This window comes from Cygnus olor, chromosome Z, assembly GCF_009769625.2.
Source record: "Cygnus olor isolate bCygOlo1 chromosome Z, bCygOlo1.pri.v2, whole genome shotgun sequence".
Taxonomy (NCBI): domain Eukaryota; kingdom Metazoa; phylum Chordata; class Aves; order Anseriformes; family Anatidae; genus Cygnus; species Cygnus olor.
The window spans coordinates 29,722,178-29,744,171 of record NC_049198.1 but is presented as its reverse complement, the minus strand read 5'-3'; the positions used below and the strand labels follow the sequence as shown (position 1 = coordinate 29,744,171).

The window sequence follows — 21,994 nt, the reverse complement described above, 5'->3', positions numbered from 1 at the left end:
GTGTAGAATTAAAGTAACAAAGGCATCCCCATATTTGCATCCTCCTAACCATTAAATGTTAATTTAATTTAGAATAATGCCTAATATTACTATTTTGCTTTTAGTTTACTAGTTTGTTTTTTAAAAGAATGTTTGGAGAAACTAATTATTGTAGAATTAAAACAACTTCCTGTACCTTGCCATCCAAGTTTGAATGCGTTACCTTTTAGCATAAAGCAGTACGTTTACCGTGTTTGGAGCTGTCAGACAAATAACATGGATTCATAACTGAAAAGAGAGTTATGAAAAATGATTCAACCTCTTAGTGGTTTTAGGAGTAAGTTGGGAAAAAGTGTATCTATAATCTTGCCTCCTTTCACATCCAAATGAAATTTGTTGCAGGTGAGAATTAATTAGCTGTTGAGATGTGTCCGCTGACTTAAGGTAGAAAATGGTAAGAAATGTGGGGAGTTGTATCTGGACTCTGTTATAGGTAATCCCTCTGCTTAGGGAGCATGACTGCTGAGTTTTAAGGTCAGGTACTATGCTTTTATCCACTCAAGAGCTGCAAAACAACTGCTGCAGATGTGTTCCAAGAATATTTTGTCTTCTGTTCATCTGGAAATGTCAGCCTGACCTTAGGATGGTTTGTGTTGTTATTATAAACACAGTGTAAGTCTGCAAACATATTCCTGATAAATGTAAATAAAAGTAGGAAACAACAGTTTATTAATAATTGCTGTCAGCATAAAAGCCAAATGTTTGTCCAGAGGATTTTTCAATGTAAGGATGTTTATCCTGCTAAATATCAAATGTTTTTTTCTCTCTCCCCCTTCGCCCCCCTTTTTTTTAAGGTGCTCACTTTACCAATGCAAGTAGTATTGTTGACTTTACTCGTTTATACACCTAAAATGGCAAGTGAGATTTCTGTCTTTAGGTCACATTCATTATATTTTTAAATCAGTACTGCAAAGTGGGATTTTGCCTTTAGATACCAGTAGTTATATAGTTTGATTAGTAATGTATTGGGAGAGTGAAGCTGGGAATTTACTGACCTATTTGCATTTTAATTTTTTTTTACGTGAATCTGTCTTAAGCATTTGGTTGGTACATAAACAACAGGGATGCACATAATTGGTATTAAAAATTTCTGACCAAGTTTTGGTAACAAGTCACTTGAAATTTAATTATTTGTAGTAGATAAAACTGTTAGTGGAATCTTTCTGTTATATGTCACTTTAAACACACAGAGGATGCAAATTTTTATAGTTTGTGGTCATGGCATATTTCTCCTGCATGATATCAAAATGTGGACCAAACTAGTTTTGTCACACTACTTGAGATTGACATGTTTAGATATTACTTTGAATGAGAATATGCTTATTCTTCATGCTACAAAACCACTGGTAGGTTCACATCAAAAGAAAGATTTTAATATACCATGATTCTTTGGCTGAATTTGGAAAGCGTTGCTGCTTTAAATGGTTACATGACATTTATTTGATACTTACCTATGAAGAGAAGTAATTGGAGGTTAGCAATCTGGAAATGAGGACGTGAATTCCAGTATTAGTTCACATCAGTAATATGCATAGGTGACTATTTCTAGCAGTGGACAGTGATAGAAGCTTTAGAGGAAAAGATATGAGAAGTTTTGGAATAGCTCTGAAAAAAAATATCCTGTAAGTACAGATGTATGCTAATCCTATCTGCTCTGGTCATGCCTTGGGGCAAAAATGTTTGTTTACAATTTAAACACGGAAGTAAAATTCCTCCTATTACTAGTAATCCTTGATACTGTTACAATTAATGTGGATGTCCTATTTGTCACTTTGGAACTAAATTAACATATCCTGTGTTCTAGTAAGTTAATTACCTTTAGCTTACTATCTGAAGTGGCAGCATTTTTTCCTCTTAAACTTGTTGCTTTTGAATGTCATGATGAATTTGCAAATAAAAGTAAATAGAAGTGCTCAATTAGTCTTTTCATATTAGTTTTGTATATTGCTATCATGTTTCCTCTTGCTAGTGTTTTGTATAGAGTCCGAGATTTTTCAGAAGTTTTATGGGACTCTGATTACCGATAACCTCTTTTTCTGAATACCCACTATTTCTGCTCTATCCTTTTTTAGATAGGGGGACCAGAACTGAATACAGTTTTTCAGGTGAGGGCAAACCATTTAATAATGTAATGATGTTTTATTTCTAGTGTTATTTTCCATCACATTCTTCATGCATCCTAATATTTGTTTCCTTTTTGACCACCATTGCACACAAACTAGTAACAAGGCTATTCCTTGGAGAGAAATTCACATTCTTGTGTTTGAATGAAGCACTTAAGTTAGGCATTCATATTTGTATACTGAAGAAGGGAGTTAAAAGGTAGGTGACATGACACAAGCCACAGGGCAATAATTTGAAAGTAAGTTATCTGGCATTTGTTTTAAGAGATTTTTGTATGGGTAGGTGACTAGTAAAATACTGGTTTTTGGTAATACTGAATCCTGGCAAAAAGGAGAGATGTGGGGACTAAAGGGGATACATGTTAAAAATAGAAAAATGAATAAATAATTCAGCATATCCAAGCTGTTGCTATCTACCAGTTTTTTCTTATGTTTTCCCCTTTTTAAACTAGTGGTGATGAGAAATCAGGGTCTATAATTTCCCATTTTGGTGCAGTGGTGCATTGTGTAATACAAAACTAGATGAAAATTTTATGTATTGTGTTCTTTATTACTTTAAGATGTGTTTGTCATGCTGTTCTGACCTGTTTTTCTTCCAGTTTCTTTTAATCCACCTGATAACCTGAATTTTTGTTAACTTTCTCCTAATAGGATGAGAGAGCAAGAAAGAAAAGAAGCAGAAGAAGCTAGTCAGAAAGAAATAGAAGAATGGGAAAAGTCACTTTTAGCTCAAGCAGCACCTACAAGGATGGAGACAATGTGGGAGATTCCAGCTATTGGTCATTTCCTTTGTTTAGCACAACAGATTTTAAACCTACCTGAAATAGTATTCTATGAATTGGAACGTTGTCTTCTGATGCCTCAGTGTAATGCTTTTTTATCTAAAATAATGACTTCTTTGTTAAGTCCTCCTCATCGCAGATCTACGTTACATCGCAGGCCAACACTTTCTTACAGGACTTGGGAAGCAGCACTCAGACAGAAAGTTCAACACTGGTATAATGTTGTAGGGCAGACTGACAATCCTAATAGCTCTGCAGAAAAACTTGGATTGTGTCCCCAGTTTTTTAAAGTCCTTGGAGAAGTTAATCCCTTACAGGAAAAACCATTTCATGAACTACCATTCTACCAAAAAGTGTGGCTGCTAAAAGGTCTCTGTGATTTTGTGTATGAAACACAAAAGGATGTTCAGGATGCTGTTCTAGGACAGCCTATCCATGAATGCAGAGAAGTAATTCTTGGTTATGACTACTTGGAGAATGCTTATGTTCATTTTCCACAGTTCTGTGGTGCAGATGTTCGGATTTACAAACAAAAACCTTTTCGGGCTCCTGAATTCCCATCTCCTCCCATCAAAGTTAAAAGAGTGCCACGTATTAAAGTGGAGAAAGCAAAACATGAATATGTAAGGAAAAGCAATGGGGATGTCAGCTCTGGTGGTAGAGAAGAGCTGCTACCTCATTCCAAGACAGAAGCAGGGAAATGTGTGGATTCCACTGTTAGCTGTCCAGAAAAAGATAAACGTTTAGATAGCTTTAGTGTCACTACAGAGATCAAGATTAACTGTGAAATGAAGACCTCAGGAGTCAGTGACATCAAAAAAACTGGTTGTTATAAAGAGAACTTGAGGAATTTAATTAGTTCAGGAGAGATTGTTGGCATGGCTGGTGACTTTAGTTCAGGAGAAAGAAGGCCTGCAGAGAATGGACAAAGTTGTGCTGAAATGGCCAGAGTAACAGTTGAGATCAGTCCATTCAAAGAGAACACGCTGAAAGCTTGCCAGATGCTTGTCAATGGCACTCATAATGACAACCAAGAGATAGATTACCACAAATCTGCTAAAGAAACAATGCTGGAGAACTCACTTCAAAAAAATAAGAAAATAAGTAAGTTGCGGGCAAAAAAGAAGAAAAAGAAAAAAAAGAAGTTGAAGGATATTCTAAATGAAAATCTACAGAAAAAAATTGATGATTTGCAAAGAAGGCGTGAAGTTCATCTTCATCCATTCAAATCTTACAAATCTGAGATCCAGAACAAGTTGTTCATAATCAAAAAGAAAGCAAAACACAAGAAGCACAAGTCTGGTAAGTTGACACTTTTTCCCCATAATAAAAATTAGGGGGATACTGATTTGTTTTGAACTTTCCTTCTTAGCAGATTTGTCAGTATTTTGTTTTGTGAAATGGGACAGCATTATTGTGTGATGTTGTTCTGATATTAATTTTAGTGTGAATGCTTCCATGCAATAACACAAGCGTATAAAACAGGCTCGTAAGGTAATTAAACCATGATTCGTTTCTATAATTTATCTGGAGAGAACATAACTCATTGGAAGAGTTTGTGTATTACAAAACATATTTAGGAGAATGAATCTGATTAGCTTCAGAGAGTAGTGTCAACTTATTCTATATTATGTTATATCACGTAAATTTTGGCAATGTTCTTCCCCTTTCTGATATTACTACTTTATCCAAGTTACAGAGAAATGTAGAGTAATTGCATGAGATCATGATTCTAAAGTTGTTACTGCTAGAACTGTGCAGTCTTAGGTCACCAAACAATACTGCGTTGACTGTGGGCCTGATAATATTTCTGCTTAGTCAAACAATTGAGATTAAAATGCTATTTGCATAAATTCTCTATGACCGATGTGGACAGTATCTTGTTAAGTGTTTTGGGTGGGTGATACATAGTCCAGATTTCAGTTAACTTTAAAACAATCTTAAAATAGTAAAGTCACAAAGTTTTTGAGTCAGTTCACATTGTCTGTTAGCTGCTGTGTTTCTGATGTCATGTGAGTCACCGTAAAGCTTCATCTGCTATCCTCTTGAGTCATGGTCTAAGCTACCTGTTTAAGGTTTTAGCAGACTGCTTCAAACACTGTATTTTAGGATGCAACAGGCCTGGTTTCAGAGCAGTGTAGACTGGAAGGTGAAATACTGTTTTCAGCTGTAAAACAAAGAGACAAAAGCAAAAAACTGTACTTAAAAAAAACATCTCTTAAAGAATAAGAGAATTCAGTGAACTGTTGCCAATGCATTTTAGCTAGAGCTTGAGTGGAAATTTAAAGCTAAGAAAACAGGTTATATTTTAGATGTCAAGTATTTGTGCGGAATACCCAAACAACTGTTTTACCATCTAAATCATGAATTCCTCCTTCCAGAAAATGTCAATGCCCACATCTAAACATAAATTTTAAGAGTTACAATTTATTTTCAAATATGTAGTATTTAGGAAAAGTAGTGTATTTTGTATTCAATTTTGTGACTGTTAGCTCTCCAAATGTATTACTGTTTTCATCTTAAAAACAGACAGCAAAATAAGTAACAATCCAAATTGCAGGTAAGAGCCTTTTCATTTAGAGAACTATTGTAAGGGGAAAAAAAGGGAGGGGCACCATTTTTTTTTCTGAGGAAGTATTTAAATCATGTCACCTTCTTCACTGGAGGCCTTATTGTATGTTGTATGCTTAAAAGTCTACTTTCTATGAATTATGCAGTCCTGAGAACAAATGGAATGTTTATTTTTTTAATAGACTATGTTTTGAAAGACTACTACCGTTAGCAAAACAATGTCATATTTGGAAGGAGCTTTTGAAGTTAATTGATAGAGGTGAGGTTTACTGTGATAACTGCTTTTATGTCATTTACAAAACTATGGAAGGTTCAAAAAAGGTTCCTGTTTTACTCAGTCGTGTTACTTGATATACTCAATAGCATGTTAGCAGAATTCTCTTATAGTTACAAGGTTTTTTGTTATTAAGGATGAAGAGAAAAAAATTGAAGTGATGTTAGATGAACTGTAAATGCTGACATGACTTTTTTTAAAGAAATGTGTAACTAACAGTTCTCACAGAACAAATGTGTTTATATATCTGGTATGTATTTGACGATGTAATTTCTGAATACTTTCTTATTTTAACTTCTAATTTGTGGTCTCTAACATTAAAGAATTCTTGGTCTTGAGTAGATCAAAAACTTAATCTTGCACTGCTGGTGGAAACTGTAATGCTCATTTTAATATAGTGAATAGCAATTCCTGAGTATAGACAGGTCTTTCAGTTCTAATTCCTGTCTTTAACTGATACTCTCTCAAAAGAGAACCTTCTTCCAGCCAGTTTTTGTTTTTGTATGTTGTGTTTGGTGCACTGGATAGTAAAAGTAAAGATGGAAATCCCTGGCTTTTCCTTATTCCTTACGTATATTAACCAGTATAGCTGGAGCTTGGATTTTACAGTTTCTTAATTCCAAGACTTACCTAAAGTTGGTCTAATACTGGGTTGTAATGGAGGTGATTTATCCAATTATCATTTTTGTGCTTTATGCTGAGTTTTATGAGAAAATATTTTCATATTCGCATTTCACACACTTTACATCACAAAAACTATGTGAGTTAAAACAGTTGTTCTTTCAGTTGTAATGTGTGTCTTTCATGAATGAAGAGTAAATTCAGCAGTAGGATGCTATGTGCTTCTGTTTTTCCAATTCCATATTTTGTCATAAGGAGCTTAATGTCACCAGAGGTAACTTAATGCAGAAAACAATTCCTGTATATTAAAGTTTCTGTGACAGTAGACCAGTATCTACTGAGAAATAATGCAGTTAGTCATCTGAGCTTAGGTTTTAATTATACGTATTTTTGTTGTCAGAGAACACTGTGGTTGTAGAGTTACTCCCTTTCATTGTCACTTTCAAACAGGAAAAGTGTGTTAGTACAGGAGGAAATCCAGAAGAGATGAGCAAAGCTTTCTGCCATGTGTCTGATGGTGCTTGCTTGGAGTTTTGCAACCTTAACACAGAGCTCTTGTGTCAGTGAATAACAAATAATGGAGATTCCTCTTCTCCACTGACTTTTCCTGTCTAACGACTTGATACGCTGTATAGTCCCAAGTTATGCTGACGTGACATCTTTGTTTCCATTCCAAAGGAGAATGTGAGACATTGTTTGTCACCTGTAGGTGACAAGCAGTCCTGAGCATGATATGAAAGGTCCTACAAATTTGGTACTCTTTTGTTTTTTATCTCTTAATCTTTGGGGGATTTCCCTTGTTATTCTGACCTTGCTGGAGGAAAGTTTTCTTAGAGGATTATGGATCTATGTGATAGTTTACCTTCCTATGCTTGTGAAATCTCCATTAGTCCTACATGTATTTGGCTGAACTGGACAGGAGAGGAGTAGATTGGAGGAATGAACTCGTGATAATGCCATGCAACAGAAATTGCTTCTTACTGTTTTGTCATTTTTAAGGTTAAATAGTATTCCTCAAAGCTCTTCTAAAACTTTATTTTTTCTTTGACAATATCCTTTCAGTGTAGAACAGTGAAAGTGACTTGGTAAAACCTCTTCTGAATTCACAAAAATACTGATTTATATATGCTCATAGCAATCATTGCTCTTTTTTCTCTCTTATACTTTTAAGGAATATAGTACAGATCATCAGGAATGGGAAAGTGAGAACCTTTCCTTAATTTTTGACAAGGTATTTTCTTTTTGGATGGATTTTCTAAGGCAGTTAAATTTGAATTACAGTTCATGTTTCAATTAACATGATTGCCAAATTACTGACTTGCTGTAGCACTGGTAAGGGGATACCCAAAACATGGTGTTTATGAATGTAGATTGGCTGGGTAGTTTTTAGCTGAAAACTTTTCATAACTACTGTGAGCAAAACTTACTGGAGAATATGACCATGTTTTAACTGTTGCCACAGATATGGAACTTCTTTAGAAGTTATGAAATGGAAGATGTAATCATGTTATTGAATCTGTATCTTTGATACAAGGTTGTGATTATTACTGTGCCAGTGTTCTGAGTCAGTATTGCAGACAGTAGTACTGAATAAGAGGGGAAGTGTAATCAAGGTCTAACCTCAGCATAGATCAGAGCGTTTAGTGTTCTGAAGTCAGACTTTGACTTCCCACATCTTCACACCTAGAAGGTAATAACATTCTTCTGGGAAGCTCAACGTTTGTCTTGCTGTACATGTAGACAAGGAGTGAAAAGGCATCTGAAGAGCAAATATTCTTATCTTTCAAGAAGGTGATGAGTTATAAACGGTTGAGAAGTGAATGTCTGTGATAGAAGGACAGACACATGAGGGTAATTCCGTAAGCAACTAGCATATTGGATATCCATTTAAAATAGATGTTATTACTGGATTTAGATGAATTAGGATGTAAAACCATGGTTCGGATGGTGTCAATAGTAATAGGCTTGTTGGATCTTGACAGCTATGCTGAAGTAGATCATGGGGAACAGCAAAGTTTGCAGTGCAAGGCACAATATAAAAGCACAAGAATTTTAACTGTGTACTTGAAACAGGGATTGGATGAAATTCAAAACATCCAGGGGGTTGAGAAAACAGGAGGGATAAGAGGCTGCTTTGATGTGCCTGAAGCAGACGTTGAAGTAAGTGTAATTTCAGTCTCTTATATTCCAGTTGGTATAGAAAACCCCAATATAACACACATCTGCTGTAATTTCAGCAGTTTCTTGAAAGATTATCCTTTAGAAGAACCTTAATGAAAATTCTATACCCTATACTTGTGCTCAAAAAGGTTAATAGCAATCTATCTGCTTAAACTTTATTTTACAGTATTTTTATTTCATCAGAGTATTTCTTTAAGTATTTGGGTATTTTTTTAAATTTATTTTTTAAGTTTTGTGTATGAGATAAAGCTCTACCTGAATGTGAACGAATGAATTTAACAGCCTGGCAGCAGTTTTGTAGTATCTGGTATACTGTCCTTGGGGGTTTTGTCTTCACCTTTGTCTTCAGAGTGGAAAAAACTTTGTTGTAATGGTGTCTTGTCTCTATATCTGGAACAGCCCATTAACAATGTTGAAAACTTTAAAGGAGGTGTTCTACAAATACTTGTGGTTTCTTTTCTTTTGCAAGTTGTAACAGTGTTCTTGATGACAGACACTGTGGCTTGATGCAACTTTAATAAACCTGGAAACATGTACAATTGGATTTACTTCCATTGTTCTGTAAGTCAGCATTGTTAATGCACTTGTTCAGACCTGCATTGCTGTTTTAACTATATAAAAGTATATGCAAGGTCAATGTGGAAGATTCAGAAGTCTGTAGTAATGCTTCGTTTTCCAGATCACTGCGTGTTACGTTTTATGAAAGGAGAGATGCTGGGGTCAAGATAGAAGATCAGGAAAGCAATAAGGAAGCAGGACATGTTCAGATCTTGACAAACCTTTGAAAGATGTGCTATTTATTACAAATTTGCAAAGAGGAAAACTCTTGCTGTTTTCTTGATTTGGGAACAGTGGAGTTGCATCTAGAATGCAATGAAGAAGCAGGAATTTTTGCAGTTTAATGTTAAAACCACCTTTCTTCTTCTGGGGAAATAAGGCTCTGCTGCATATGCTGCAAAAATTGAATTACTACTCTATGATATTGTCATTTTATAATTTAAAGCACTGATTGACATCTTCAAACAGGAGCCATAAGGTCTTGAACATTCATAATGAAGTTCTACACAATCTTTAGAAATATTCCCATTTTCAAGTCAAGATGATTTACATTACGATAACTATAAATGGGTTGTATTGCTCTTGCTGAGGTAGTTTACAAATGTCAAGAGCATTTCCAAGAATTTTCTCAGAGCTGGCTAAAGGGCTCTATTCTAATAAAATGTTGATTTCCGATAAATCTTAGAACAGAAGTATTCAGACAGCATACTATTTAAAAGGAATAAATGTAAAGGATCTGTGAACTCTTTTTTCACTCTCAGCAATGACTTTGTTAACAAATGACTTGATCAGAAATCATAGATCTGTAGAATCATAGAATGGTGGAGGTCGGAATGCTCCTGTGGAAGACATCTTTTCCAACCTCTGTGCTCAGGTAAGGTCACCCAGAGCAGGTTGTCCAGGATGTTGTCCAGGCGGATTTTGAAGATCTACAAGAAGAGAGACTCCACAACCTCTCTGGCCAACGTGTGCAAGTACTTGGTCACCTGCACAGTTTAAAAAAAAAAAATTTACTGATGTTCAGGCAGTCTGCTGTGTTTCATTCTGTGCCCACTGCCTCTTGTCCTGTCACTGCACACTACAGAAATGAGCCTGGCTGTGTTTTTTTTGCACTATCACTTTAAGGATTTATATACATTAGTAAGATCTCCCCTTACACTTCTCTTCTGTAGGCTGAACAGTCACAGCTTTCTCAGCTTTTCCTCATAGAAGAGGTGCTCCAGTCCCTCCATCTCTGTGGCCCTTAATTTGACTCTCCACATCTGTCTGGCCAGCACTGGCTCCCATACTCCAGGTGCAGGTTCACCAATGCTGAGCAGAGGGGAAGGGTGACCTCCTACCACCTGCTAGCAACCATTTGCTGCAAAGGCAAGCTGTGTCTTGCTCAACTGGGTATCCAACAGGAACCCCAGGGCCTCTTCTGCCAAGCTGGTCTCCAGCTGGGTGCCTGGGGTTGTTCCTGACCAGGTGCAGGTCTTTGCGCTTCTCCTTGTTGAATTTCCTGAGGTTCCTGTCAGCCCATTTCTCCAGCTGTCAAGGTCCCTCTAGATGGCAGCATGACCTCTGGCATGTTAACTGCTCCTCCCAGTTCTGAGAGGATATACTGCAGCCATCATCCAGATCCTTAATGATGATGTTGACCAGTATTGCCCCCAGCATTAACCTGTGGTGTGTACCACCAGTTACTGGCCCCCAAGTAGACTTCATTCTGTTGGTCACCACCCACTGGGCCTGGCCATTCAGCCAGTTTTCAGTCCATCTCACTGTCTGCCCATCTACCCCACAAATCAGCAGCTTGTCTCTGAGGACCTTCTGGGAGGCAGTGTCAAAGGCCTTCCTGAAGTCCAGCTCGGCAATATCCACTGCTCTCCCCTCATCTGTGAAGCTGGGCATTTTGTTGCAGAAGTTTATCAAGCTGGTCAATCGTGAATCCCTGCTGACAGGATTGCTAGATGAGGAAAGTAATGATGAAGGAAAATCAATTACAGTCAGCACTTAACTATCAGAAATCATCCTATCTCTTGGAATAGAGATTAGAACAGATGATAGCTCAAAATAGAAGTAATTCACTGAAGTTGTATTTCTTCTGCTTCATTCACTCTGATGATCACCATTAATTTAGAATTTTAAATTAAAAAGCAGTGATGTAAAAATTGTTCACTTTTGAGTTATTTTTGTTAATTCTGTTTTTTTTTGTTTATTAAATACTGTCTTTAACTAAGGACTTGAGTGACACATGAAACCAGGAATACATTGTTTCAAGCAGTATTTCAATGAGTGCCCTCCGATAGAACCTTCAGTTACTTTGAAATCTACTTTTCAGAGAACAGCATTTATTTCATATTTACTTTATTGCTTTCAGCTACCTCTGTTATTGGCTTATGCTGATACTCAATGTACAGGTTTCCTTCATCATCCTTCAAACTTCAAAACTCGTCTAGTGGGACAGGTATCTAGTATCCAAGTTAAGGTATCCAAGTTGTCTAGTATTCAAGTTAATGTTACTTGTGTGTGTTTAATATAGTTTCCAGCTTCTAGGGGTGAGCAGGGGCTTGCTCTGTGGGGAAAAAAAAAAAAAAGGTATTTTCCTGCATTCCTGCCACAAGATGGAGTTTGTTTTCATTAAAAAAAAAAAAAAAAAGGTGTGATAGCTGAAGTGTTACACAACTGCACTGTCCTTTAATGTAGATTGAAAGCATATTGACAGTGTACTTGTTTCAGTTTGATATTCAAGTCATTGTGTCAGCAGGTGAAGTCAGGAAATATACCAATTCAGCTTTTGTGCTGTGATGCTACCAGCCCTGGATGTAGGTTGGTATCACATTATTGGAGAGAAATACTATCTCAAATTCCTAGAGAGTTTTTATTTTCTATCCATAGATAACTGAATTATAGTTTAATTTAGGTTAATACGTTGCAGTTTGCTTGAAAAATAAGATGTTTGTTTATTTTTTCTCTTTATTCTCTGGTAGAGAATGAAAGGAGCACTCATTTGTTGCACGTTCTTGATTTGTTCACTGAACACGGAAGGGCACTTGCCTTAGATGTCTGTAGTTGTCCCTTCCCTAGTCTCACAAATGGCTTAGCTCTGGAAATGGAGTGCAAAGAGCTGATCCTCTCCTGTGGTATGGGAGGGGAAAAGAGATGAGAGTTGCAACTTCTGTCCAAGTAAGATGTCTCATATCCTCTTTTCGTCTGAACTGAAACCCAAGTGAGATATGGAGCCTGTTGGAAGAATCAGTGTGGAGACATACTTAGTAATCATGGCGCACTTGAATCTTTGTAGTGGATGAATAAAAGTTTATACAGGAATAATGTAGGCTGACATTTCCTAGCTTTGGAATACTTCCATTTGTAGCAAAGTAGAATTATTTTAATATATTTTTGATCTGTATATATTTGAATACAAATCAGTCTTCCTTATTCAGTAATGTTATGGTGTAATTCCATTAAGGGGAAATAATGCTTTTTTTCTTTTAAAAGAAGTGCTGACTTTATCACAGAATCACAGAGTCATCTAGGTTGGAAGAGACCTCCAAGATCACCAATCCAGCCTCTGACCTAACACTAACAAGTCCTCCACTAAACCATATCACTAAGCTCTACATCTAAATGTCTTTTAAAGACCTCCAGGGATGGTGACTCGACCACTTCCCTGGGCAGCCCATTCCAATGCCTAACAACCCTTTCAGTAAAGAAGTTCTTCCTAATATCCAACCTAAACCTCCCCTGGCGCAACTTTAGCCCATTCCCCCTCGTCCTGTCACCAGGCACGTGGGAGAATAGACCAACCCCTAACTCGCTACACCCTCCTTTAATGTACCTATCGAGAGCGATAAGGTCGCCCCTGAGCCTCCTCCTCTCCAGGCTGAACAACCCCAGCTCCCTCAGCTGCTCCTCTTAAGACTTGTTCTCCAGACCCCTCACCAGCTTCGTTGCCCTTCTCTGGACTCGCTCGAGCACCTTGATGTCCTTCTTGTAGCGAGGGGCCCAAAACTGAACACAGCACTCGAGGTGAAATTGAAATTGAACTTTATATAAAAAAAAAAAGTGCAGTACAGTGTTAATCTTCATTACAAGTACTGCCATGTAACAGAAACAGGAATAAGAATACACTAATATCTAATTATCAATCTTTATAAAACATTTATTGAGTACTTGTCCAAATAAGTATTTCTCTACCACACAAAAAATAACTTGTAACGATTGGAATGGGAGGCCATTGTTAGTGCCTCCAGATGGTAGGTGTAACAGTAACTTCCTTTATGTAGTTGCAACTACTGAAGAACAAGACCTCCTCAGTATTTCAAGATCATCATCTTCTTCAGTCTTCTTGTTTTGGTTTGGGAAACTCTTGATTTATTTTGATGGAGAGTGTTATCATTTCATTCTTATGTGATTAGGGAGGAGAAGCGTAAACAAATAGATTGGGTGAAAGCATTGTCTGATTTATGTTCCATCTGTGTAGTGTTTCCTTGAGTTACTGATTGCTATGCATTTGTTACTAATGTACGTATACCCTGCCAGGCACTCTTTTAAAGAGCCACGGGCATAGAAAAGTTGGTTGGAAGGAACCTCTGGAGGTCACGTAGTCTGGTTCCTTGTTTAAAGTACTACTGTCACAGATGCCAGATCATGTCAGCTGTGACTTTGTCTAGCTATGTCTTGAAGACCTCTAAAGATAGAAATCTATTTATTGAGCTACTGTTCCTCTGTTCCCCTATGAGAATTTTTGTACTGAAATGACTGGACATTCAGTGGCACGAACTGGCCAGAGAGGCTGTGTAGTCTCCCTCCTTGGAGATCTTCAAAATCTGCTTGGACACAGTACTGGGCACCCCACTCTTGGTGTCAGTGCTTGAGCCGGGGAGGTTGAACCAGATGACCTCCAGAGGTCCCTTCCAGCCTCAACCATTCTGTTATTTTGTGACTACTTTATCTCTGTGTAGAACTATTGTTGAACGGTTTCTAAATTACAGTTAGTAAAAACAGGAGACTGAGAAATGGGAAACAGGCAGGGTATGTTGGGTCAGTACAAATAACATGAAGAAAGGATGCATATCAGCTTCTTCATTAGGATTTATTTTTTATTTATTTGATTATTATTTTTTGTTGTTGTGTTTTTCTGGCTCTGATTTTTTTCAGCAATTAAATGTGTACATTGAGTATGCTCTGAAAGGTACAGTGGGCTATGGTTCAAAATACATCTAGTTGCTCTTGGTAACGTTACTTTTTTTGTTGAAGTGAGTCATTTAAGCCCTTTTAAACAGTCTCTTTACCTAGGTTTATGGGCAAGAAAGCTCTAGCAGATTTCAGTGGAGTGGTTTGAGAAATTGCCGCTCGCAGGGTGCCTATTCAACCCCTTACTCTCCATACAGGACTGGTGGTTTAGCTTAGTGACTGTGCTCTGTGGAGGTAGGGCTGACGTGTTTGCATGGCCATGCTTTGTGTGACAGGGCCAGTACTAGGCAGCTGGTGGAGGCTGACATCCCTTGCCATTGCTGTTTTTGCTGAACGCATCTGCTTGTCATTTTAGAATCTAAACTCCAAGATCTCAATAGATGTTTACCGTAGAAATCTAATCCTTCATAATTTTATTAAAAGACATTCCCACTTAAAAGTATTCAAATTCACTTACTTGTAGGTACCAAAGTTAGTCTGGAAACTGGACACAGGTGAGTTTATCCCAGGAAGTACTAAGTAAAAGTTTTTTTAAATCATTCCTTTATCACCTTTGTTGTGTTTTGTTCTATTTTGGAGCAAAAGAACTTGGTGAATGAGGAAAACCAGGGATTACTCTTTTTTTTTTTTTTTTTAAGAGCTTATCAATACTATTGCTATAACTTTTCTTCTTTTGAATTTAAATATGTTATTTTACAAGGACATTATTAAGGTAGAAGATGAGTTTCTCGAAGTTAGTTTGCTATATATATATTAAGTCTCTCTAGTAGTGCAAATACGTGTTGTGTTTTCTTTTTTTTGTTTTGTGATATGTGGTAGCACAGGATATAGGACATCTGGTGTGTGTGTAGTCTTAAAGTGGGAATGAGACTGCAGTGCTACACTGTACAGGTATATTATTAGTTCACAGAGGATGTCAGCTAGGGAACTAATTGTGTGGGTCTTATGGTACATATATTCTATTAGCCATATTTTGATAATGCATAGATTGGGCTATATTTCATTTCTTTTTTTTTACCCCTTTCTTTTCTAAGAAGACTTTTTTTTTTTTTAAACCTTGATTCAGATTACACTGTAGATTGGGCTCAATTTTCTTGTGCTTCTAATCAGTTTTTCCATTCTTCTTGTTCTGTCTGTTACCCCATATCTTTCCTACTGCATGTACTTCAGGTGTTGCTGCAAAGGAAGAAATATTTACTTAAGCTTTTGGTTATTAATTCTTCATTTTTCCGCTGTTTCAGAAGGGAGTGGTGGGGCAAAGAGAGAACACGTGTCTGTTATCTACATTACATTTTTCAAACTACACTGCATCGTACAGCACCTGAAGCTGAAAATATGAAATATTTGTTTTAAAATATGTTGAAAATACTGAAATAAAATTTTCATTTTAATTTTAATCCTATTGAGATTAAAATTCTTTCTTTAAAGACGAAGCAAGATGGTCTGGCAGCCCCATGTTTTTATTTCTTTATGTTCTTGCCAGATAACATTGTTTTATGGTGTTAAGTAACCACCATATGTCCAGACTTCTTTTTTAGTCAGTCTGTCAAGAAAGTTTGTATTAGATGTCTGCTTTAGTTCATTTAATGAACAGCATTATTCTTAATCATAGCAAATATGTTTTGAATGCAGCTGATTCCTTAAAATATATAACAAAAATGTTGATAATTCATTTTTTTCATGTTGTCAAAATGTTTGGGTCATTGTTTTAATAAAACATGTTTCTTTATTTTTATCATTTTTCCTGTAATGTGAAGTCTGTGATCACTTATTTTTGGTAGTTGAGAGCTCTTTAAATTTTGTTACGTGTTCAGTATATGGAGTTTCAAATCAGGGTTGATACCAGCAGTCCATCTAGCCCTGTGCCCTGTCTTAATAGTGTTTTATTTCAGATTCAGGTACAATGTTCAGGAAACCTCACAATGTAGTAAGTGGAAAATAAAAATTTGATTCCTCCCCTCCACCCAATATTGGTTAATGATTGATTTTTTATCTTGAGATATGAAGAATTTCTCAATGTGTTTTGTTTAATTATACATGTTTAATTGTGTGTGTGTGTATGTACGCACATCTTTGCAAACACAAGCAAGCGTCTATTAGAAAAAAATGCAATCCTTGCCTGTTTTTCATAAATACAAATACCAAATCTGACTTTATTTGTGTTAAAGCAAGTAGTCTGTGATGATTCTATTTGACAATTAAATCAGCATAGTTTGTATGACTCCTTAGGTTTTTAATTACTGCTTAGGACTCCAGAATGTGAGTGCTGGCATAATCTCATGGTGATGGTTTTAATCTAAATGAATAGGTCAAAGTTTGCCATAGGAATGTAGAAATAACTATAAGAATCTCCGTTATCTTGAGTTTATATAAGACTGGGTGATGCAGCCGCTTGTTTTGAGAAATGTGTGTAATCTGTTAATCCTGGTACTTTAGGCAGTTGACCACTTGCTTTGTCTTCAGGAAGTTTTTGTTGTTACATTCATATACAGCATAATATAGCATAGCTAAGTTGGAAGGACCCTAGTAGGAAGGTGTTTTTTTCTGAAAACTTTAGGCTTTGCCACTGCCAGAGTAACCATATCAGTAATCCGATTTCGTTGGTAACTAGCATATCGGTTTAGTTATTTCTAGATATTGCTTGCGCTTTGAGGGTATTTTTTACTGTAACATAAAGAGGTCCCAGACCCTAATATGTAGTTCACTTTGCAGTGTCAGAGAACATACCTTGCAGGTAAGATACTATATTTCTTAAGTTTGTGGCATAACTTCTGGATTTTGCTTGTTCCAGAACACTGAAGTGAATGTTTATTCCGTGAATTAAATTTCTTGCAGTGTTACCTTAATTTGTTGGTGGTGTATTATGAGCATTGTAATGGATTTGTTCTTTTTCTTTATTTTATTTTTTTTTGGGAAAAGACTTCCCCACAGATACTTGTAGTTTAATGTTTGCTATTGCTGCGTCTAGTTCTGATTCGTCATGTTTACGTGACTCACCGTCAGCCATCTGTTAGTTATAGTTTAACTTTAAAGTCTGTATGTAATTTGGTTTTATTAATGAAGTACAACAGCATTATGAAGCTTTTCTCTTTTAATCTTAAAAGGAAAAAAATCGGTATCTAAAAAAGCAATCACAAAGAAGAGGAAAGGTGTCACAAAGACTGCCATACCAGAATTTCAGGTAAATGATTTTAATTTTTGTTTTAAATTCTTGAAAGCTGAATGCCTATATATTAAGTCCTTTACTGTCTTACACAACTTGGAAATCCTAATCAAAGGTAAATTTCCCTTTTCCAGATTAAAAGGTTTAATTTAATAATGTTTTTAAACATGCATTTCACATTTTCTAAATAGAAAATATTTCAGGATCTTTTATTATATGCAGCTTACGTAGTGTTTCACAGTATTGTTTAAGATCCCAGATAAATATGATGCAGGACAAAACATGGAGAACCAGTAGTTGTTCATGGAATTTATAAGGTAGATATAATTTCCCAGGATAAAATTGTGTGTGTTATTTTTTTGTGTTGTCATTGTTTTTTGTTTTGTTTGTTTGTTTTGTTGTTTGTTTTTTTTAATGAGGTGTTTCATTGTGATCCTTGAATTGAATTCTAGCTTAATTTACTGAAGGCTTTGAAAAAAAATCTGTATGTTCATGTGTTCATCCTGTTTGTAACTTTTACCTCTTATCTGCACATGACCTTTAGACCAGAGAGCACTATGCAGAGAGTGGTAATTATAATAATGTGTTTTTTATGGTACTGTAACAGAAGTATTAAAGTACGTAAGTTGTAAGTCACCATTTATGTATGCATACTTGCTTGAATTGAAGTTCTCCTTTGGTTTTAAGAATAAAACTTTTTTTTTTTCAGAAAGCAGTCTGTGCTTTTCTGAGTCAATAGAATCTCATTAAGCTACAACTGTTCTGTAAAATCCTCACAATAAATTATTTTCATCCATTATGACAGTGTGTTTCAGGTGGAGTTACTAGAATTTCCGGTGGTAAAATTGGTTAGTAGTCAATATTGAGTAAGGACTGATATTTAAATGTATTCTGACTTTCATCTGTGTATCTGTGGTAGTGGCTAAAATCATTCCAGAGAACTCCAAAAAGTAGGTAGTGTCTAAAAATTTCTCTTTTTCTCAGCACATTTATTGCATGCCATGGATGTACATAGTTAAGTTAGAAATGGGTTTTACATTATTAAACTATTGCATTTAAATAGCCCGTCTAAAACATTATCTAAAACTTAACCTAACTTCTTGTCTAACCAAGGTAAAGTGTGTGTTTCTGTATCTATTTAAATGCAAAATTAACATTTTTACATTTACCTATGTAAAATGTTAATTAAAATTTAACAAAATAATCCCATCTCTTTTGATCAAATCTAGGCTTTAGATCTGGTTTAGGTGAAGGTAAGATCTGTCAGTATGACAGGGGAACTTATTAGGGAACTTTTCAAACATTTAACTTTCCTTTTTCAAGAGGACAGGCAAGACTATTATGACTGTGTTACAAACACTTGCAAATATTAAAACATTTCTATTTGCAATACTCCTAAAACCTTTAGAGCAGCGTAAAGCATGTGTCTTGATACTTTGCATACATAGATTGCCAAACTTCATAAGATCATGTAAATATTTGAAGATGAGACTATATTTTTAAATATTTAATAAGACAAGTCTTTACAGTGAAACATGCAAGGGAGGGTATAACCATAAAAGATGTTGCAATTCATATCTAAACGTTAGCTCTTTTAAGGAAGAAAGCAAATAAATGAAACCTTTTTGAAAATTTATAAGCGGTTTTACATGCCTGCAGTCTACAGATGTAAGAAAGAGAAAAAAGTAAAAGCCATACTGTACTTTATTTCATAGGAATAGATCCCGCATCTTAGTGTAAATCCTTTAACTGAAAAAAAAATAAATAAAAAATTAAATCTGAGAAAATGAATCTTATTACATTTTTTAATATATGCAGTCACAGAGACCAAATGACCCAAGTTGTACATTAAAATTGATTATTAACAACAACAAAGAAAATTAGGATATAAGTGTGTTTAATAATCCTAACGTTTATAATGCCAGTTTTAAACATCCTTTTGAGGAAACATCACACAGATTGTCTATTCTCTCATAGTTTGAATGTCATGGACAAAACAGTGAAAGCACAGATCAGTGAAGATCAATGAACATCACTCCCTACTTATATGTAATTTCAGACCTTATACCAAGTTTTTAGCTCAAGGCTGTTCTTAAAAAAGCAGTTGTCAATTAAATTCTCTTTACCAAATAAAAGCACACAAAACGTATGCTGTTTTTAATATTTTGTTAATATTTTTAATGTTGTTGCACTTCTTTTAAAATAAATTCTGATTTACAAGGTTATAGTTACTGTTTCTTGTTAATGTTTTAGAGAAATGACAATAATTATACTCCTGTACAGCAAGGATACTAAGGTGGTTTTTTTTCTACCTCTGTCCCTGTTACAAAGTACCTTTATGTCCAGTAGTGTTTCCTCCCAGTCTTTTCCCATCCCTGTATACACACGTAGCTATATAGACCTGTGTGTACCATAACTAAAGAAGGAACACGTTTCAGGGAACTGGGCTAACACTTTGGCTTTTCTGTAACTGTGTCTAACAGTTTCAACTTTCATCAGCAGTGGTCTATATTAAATACAGAGCTCAAAAAGGAGGTATCTAGATATTTTCCACTCGGAAATTGTGGTAAGAAAAGAACAGTTTCATGGGAAAGTAACTTAAAATCATGCAGAAAACCTGAATTTAGGCACAAAACCACACTGAAGTGTTCTATGTTTACAAAGCTTGGCTGAAGTTCCAACTGGTTAAATAGGGTCAAGGAGGGAGCATCCATGATCCAGGGGAGTGCACTAGCTGTGTATTTATGAATAGATCCGCAGATTCCATTATTTTTTTTTTTACAACGACAAAATTCATTTATTAATTCTAAGGGATCACTGGAGAGTCCCAAGTTGGAATAGTGCTTGTCTTGCCTTAGAAAAATCTGGAGAGATTTCTTATTCCTGTCTTTCCTCCTTGGGGTTCTAGGAAGCAGTGAGGGTCTTTGAGAGATTACCAGGATCTGAGATTGTATCCTAATGGGAGAAGTTCAACACTGAATTTGAAAATTTACTGGAAAACTCAATATGTGAAGCTTCCTCTGTGTTCAGTTGAAAAACAGAATGCTTATTACCTGTGAAAGTTCAGCCCATATGTAGTAAGTCCCATGCCTGATCTGAAAATGCCTGTGTATAGTGAACATGTACATGACTGATGTACGTGACTTGTACATTTATGGAAATACTGACAACTCAGGTCTTTAAGTCACTGTGTAATGTTTTAGAGAGTAGGGAGTAATTTTTCACTCCCTTTAAGTCATGATGGAAATGTTTTTTTTCTCTTCAGATTCTTTTTCTCATGATAGATAATTAGAACGCGTGTTCCTCAAGAGCAGTGCGTGAAACGACAGTGAACTATCAGAATGTGACAGGAATATTAGATTGTAACATCAATACCTTTCTTTTTGCATTCACTTTCACTTAACCTGTTTAAACATATAAACCAATTTACAAAGGGAGTATTGCTTGCAGAAAATTGAATTGCTAAGTTCATGCAGTTAACAACCATAAGCAAAGAACCCTGAAACGTATATTAGAGTCTCATTATGAGAAATACCTGCTAGATTCTATATCAAGATGATGTAAAGAAAATTTTCTTTTATTGTGTTTACTGACAGTCAGTAGATGTAATGCAAAAGAAAAAAAAAGTTTGAAATTCTGTGCCTAAAATAATAATGATGTAAATAATTGAAAAGCATTGTTTTTTCTCTTGCAATATATTGCAAAATAAATGAAGTCATAAGCTAAGCTTGTTGAAGTAAGATAGTACGTAAAGGCTGAAATAAGCTATTACTTATTCAACACAATTTTAGAAATTCCTGATAATTTTACTGATCTTAATACATCCTAATGGCTGAGGCATCCTAATGGCATCCTTAAAAGGCTGAGAGACCTGGGGCTGTTCAGCCTACAGAAGAAAAGGCTCCAGGGTGACCTCATTGCAACCTTTCAGTACTTGAAAGGGACTTATAAAAAAGATGGAGAGTGACTCTTTGCACAGTCAGATAATGACAGAACAAGGGGGAATGGTTTTAAACTAAAAGAGGGGAGATTTAGACTAGACATTAGGAGGAAATTCTTCACTCAGAGGGTGGTGAGGAACTGGAACAGGTTGCCCAGAGATGTTGTGGATGCCCCATTCCTTGGAGGTGTTTAAGGGCAGGCTAGATGGAGCCTTGGCCAATTGGATCTAGTGGGTGGCGTCTCTGCCAATGGCAGGTGGGTTGGAACTAGGTGATCTTTAAGGTCCCTTCCAACCCAAACTATTCTATGATTCTATGATGAAAATTTGACCGTAAGTGCATTAGAATTTTTAGGCCAGTTATCTAAAATTTGAGAAATTCCCAAACTACTTATCTTTGTAGCTTTAATTCCCTTCTGTTTTACGTACGGAATACACTCCACTCTTAAATCACTGTTCTTCTCATCTTTACTTCAAAATGCTGGCTTCATTGTGTAAAAAATGTTGGCCAAATGATAGAATTTTCAGAAATAGCTCCTTCCCAAGCAGTGTATATCCTTA

The 21,994-nt window shown here is 35.9% G+C and overlaps 1 protein-coding gene across 3 annotated transcripts in view; it reads left to right on the top strand.

Annotated features, from left to right (window-relative positions):
- The window catches only part of KIAA2026 (KIAA2026 ortholog), a 59,082-nt gene that overhangs the window by 7,246 nt on the left and 29,842 nt on the right, over positions 1-21,994 (top strand). For 2 of the 3 annotated variants that reach the window (XM_040541930.1, XM_040541929.1), the window contains exons 3-4: positions 2,814-4,246; positions 17,435-17,511. In XM_040541930.1, the coding sequence (XP_040397864.1) occupies positions 2,814-4,246; positions 17,435-17,511 (1,510 nt within the window). Of the gene's footprint in view, positions 1-2,111; positions 2,145-2,813; positions 4,247-17,434; positions 17,512-21,994 lie in introns of all 3 variants that reach the window. The other variant, XM_040541931.1, reaches the window with a different exon arrangement.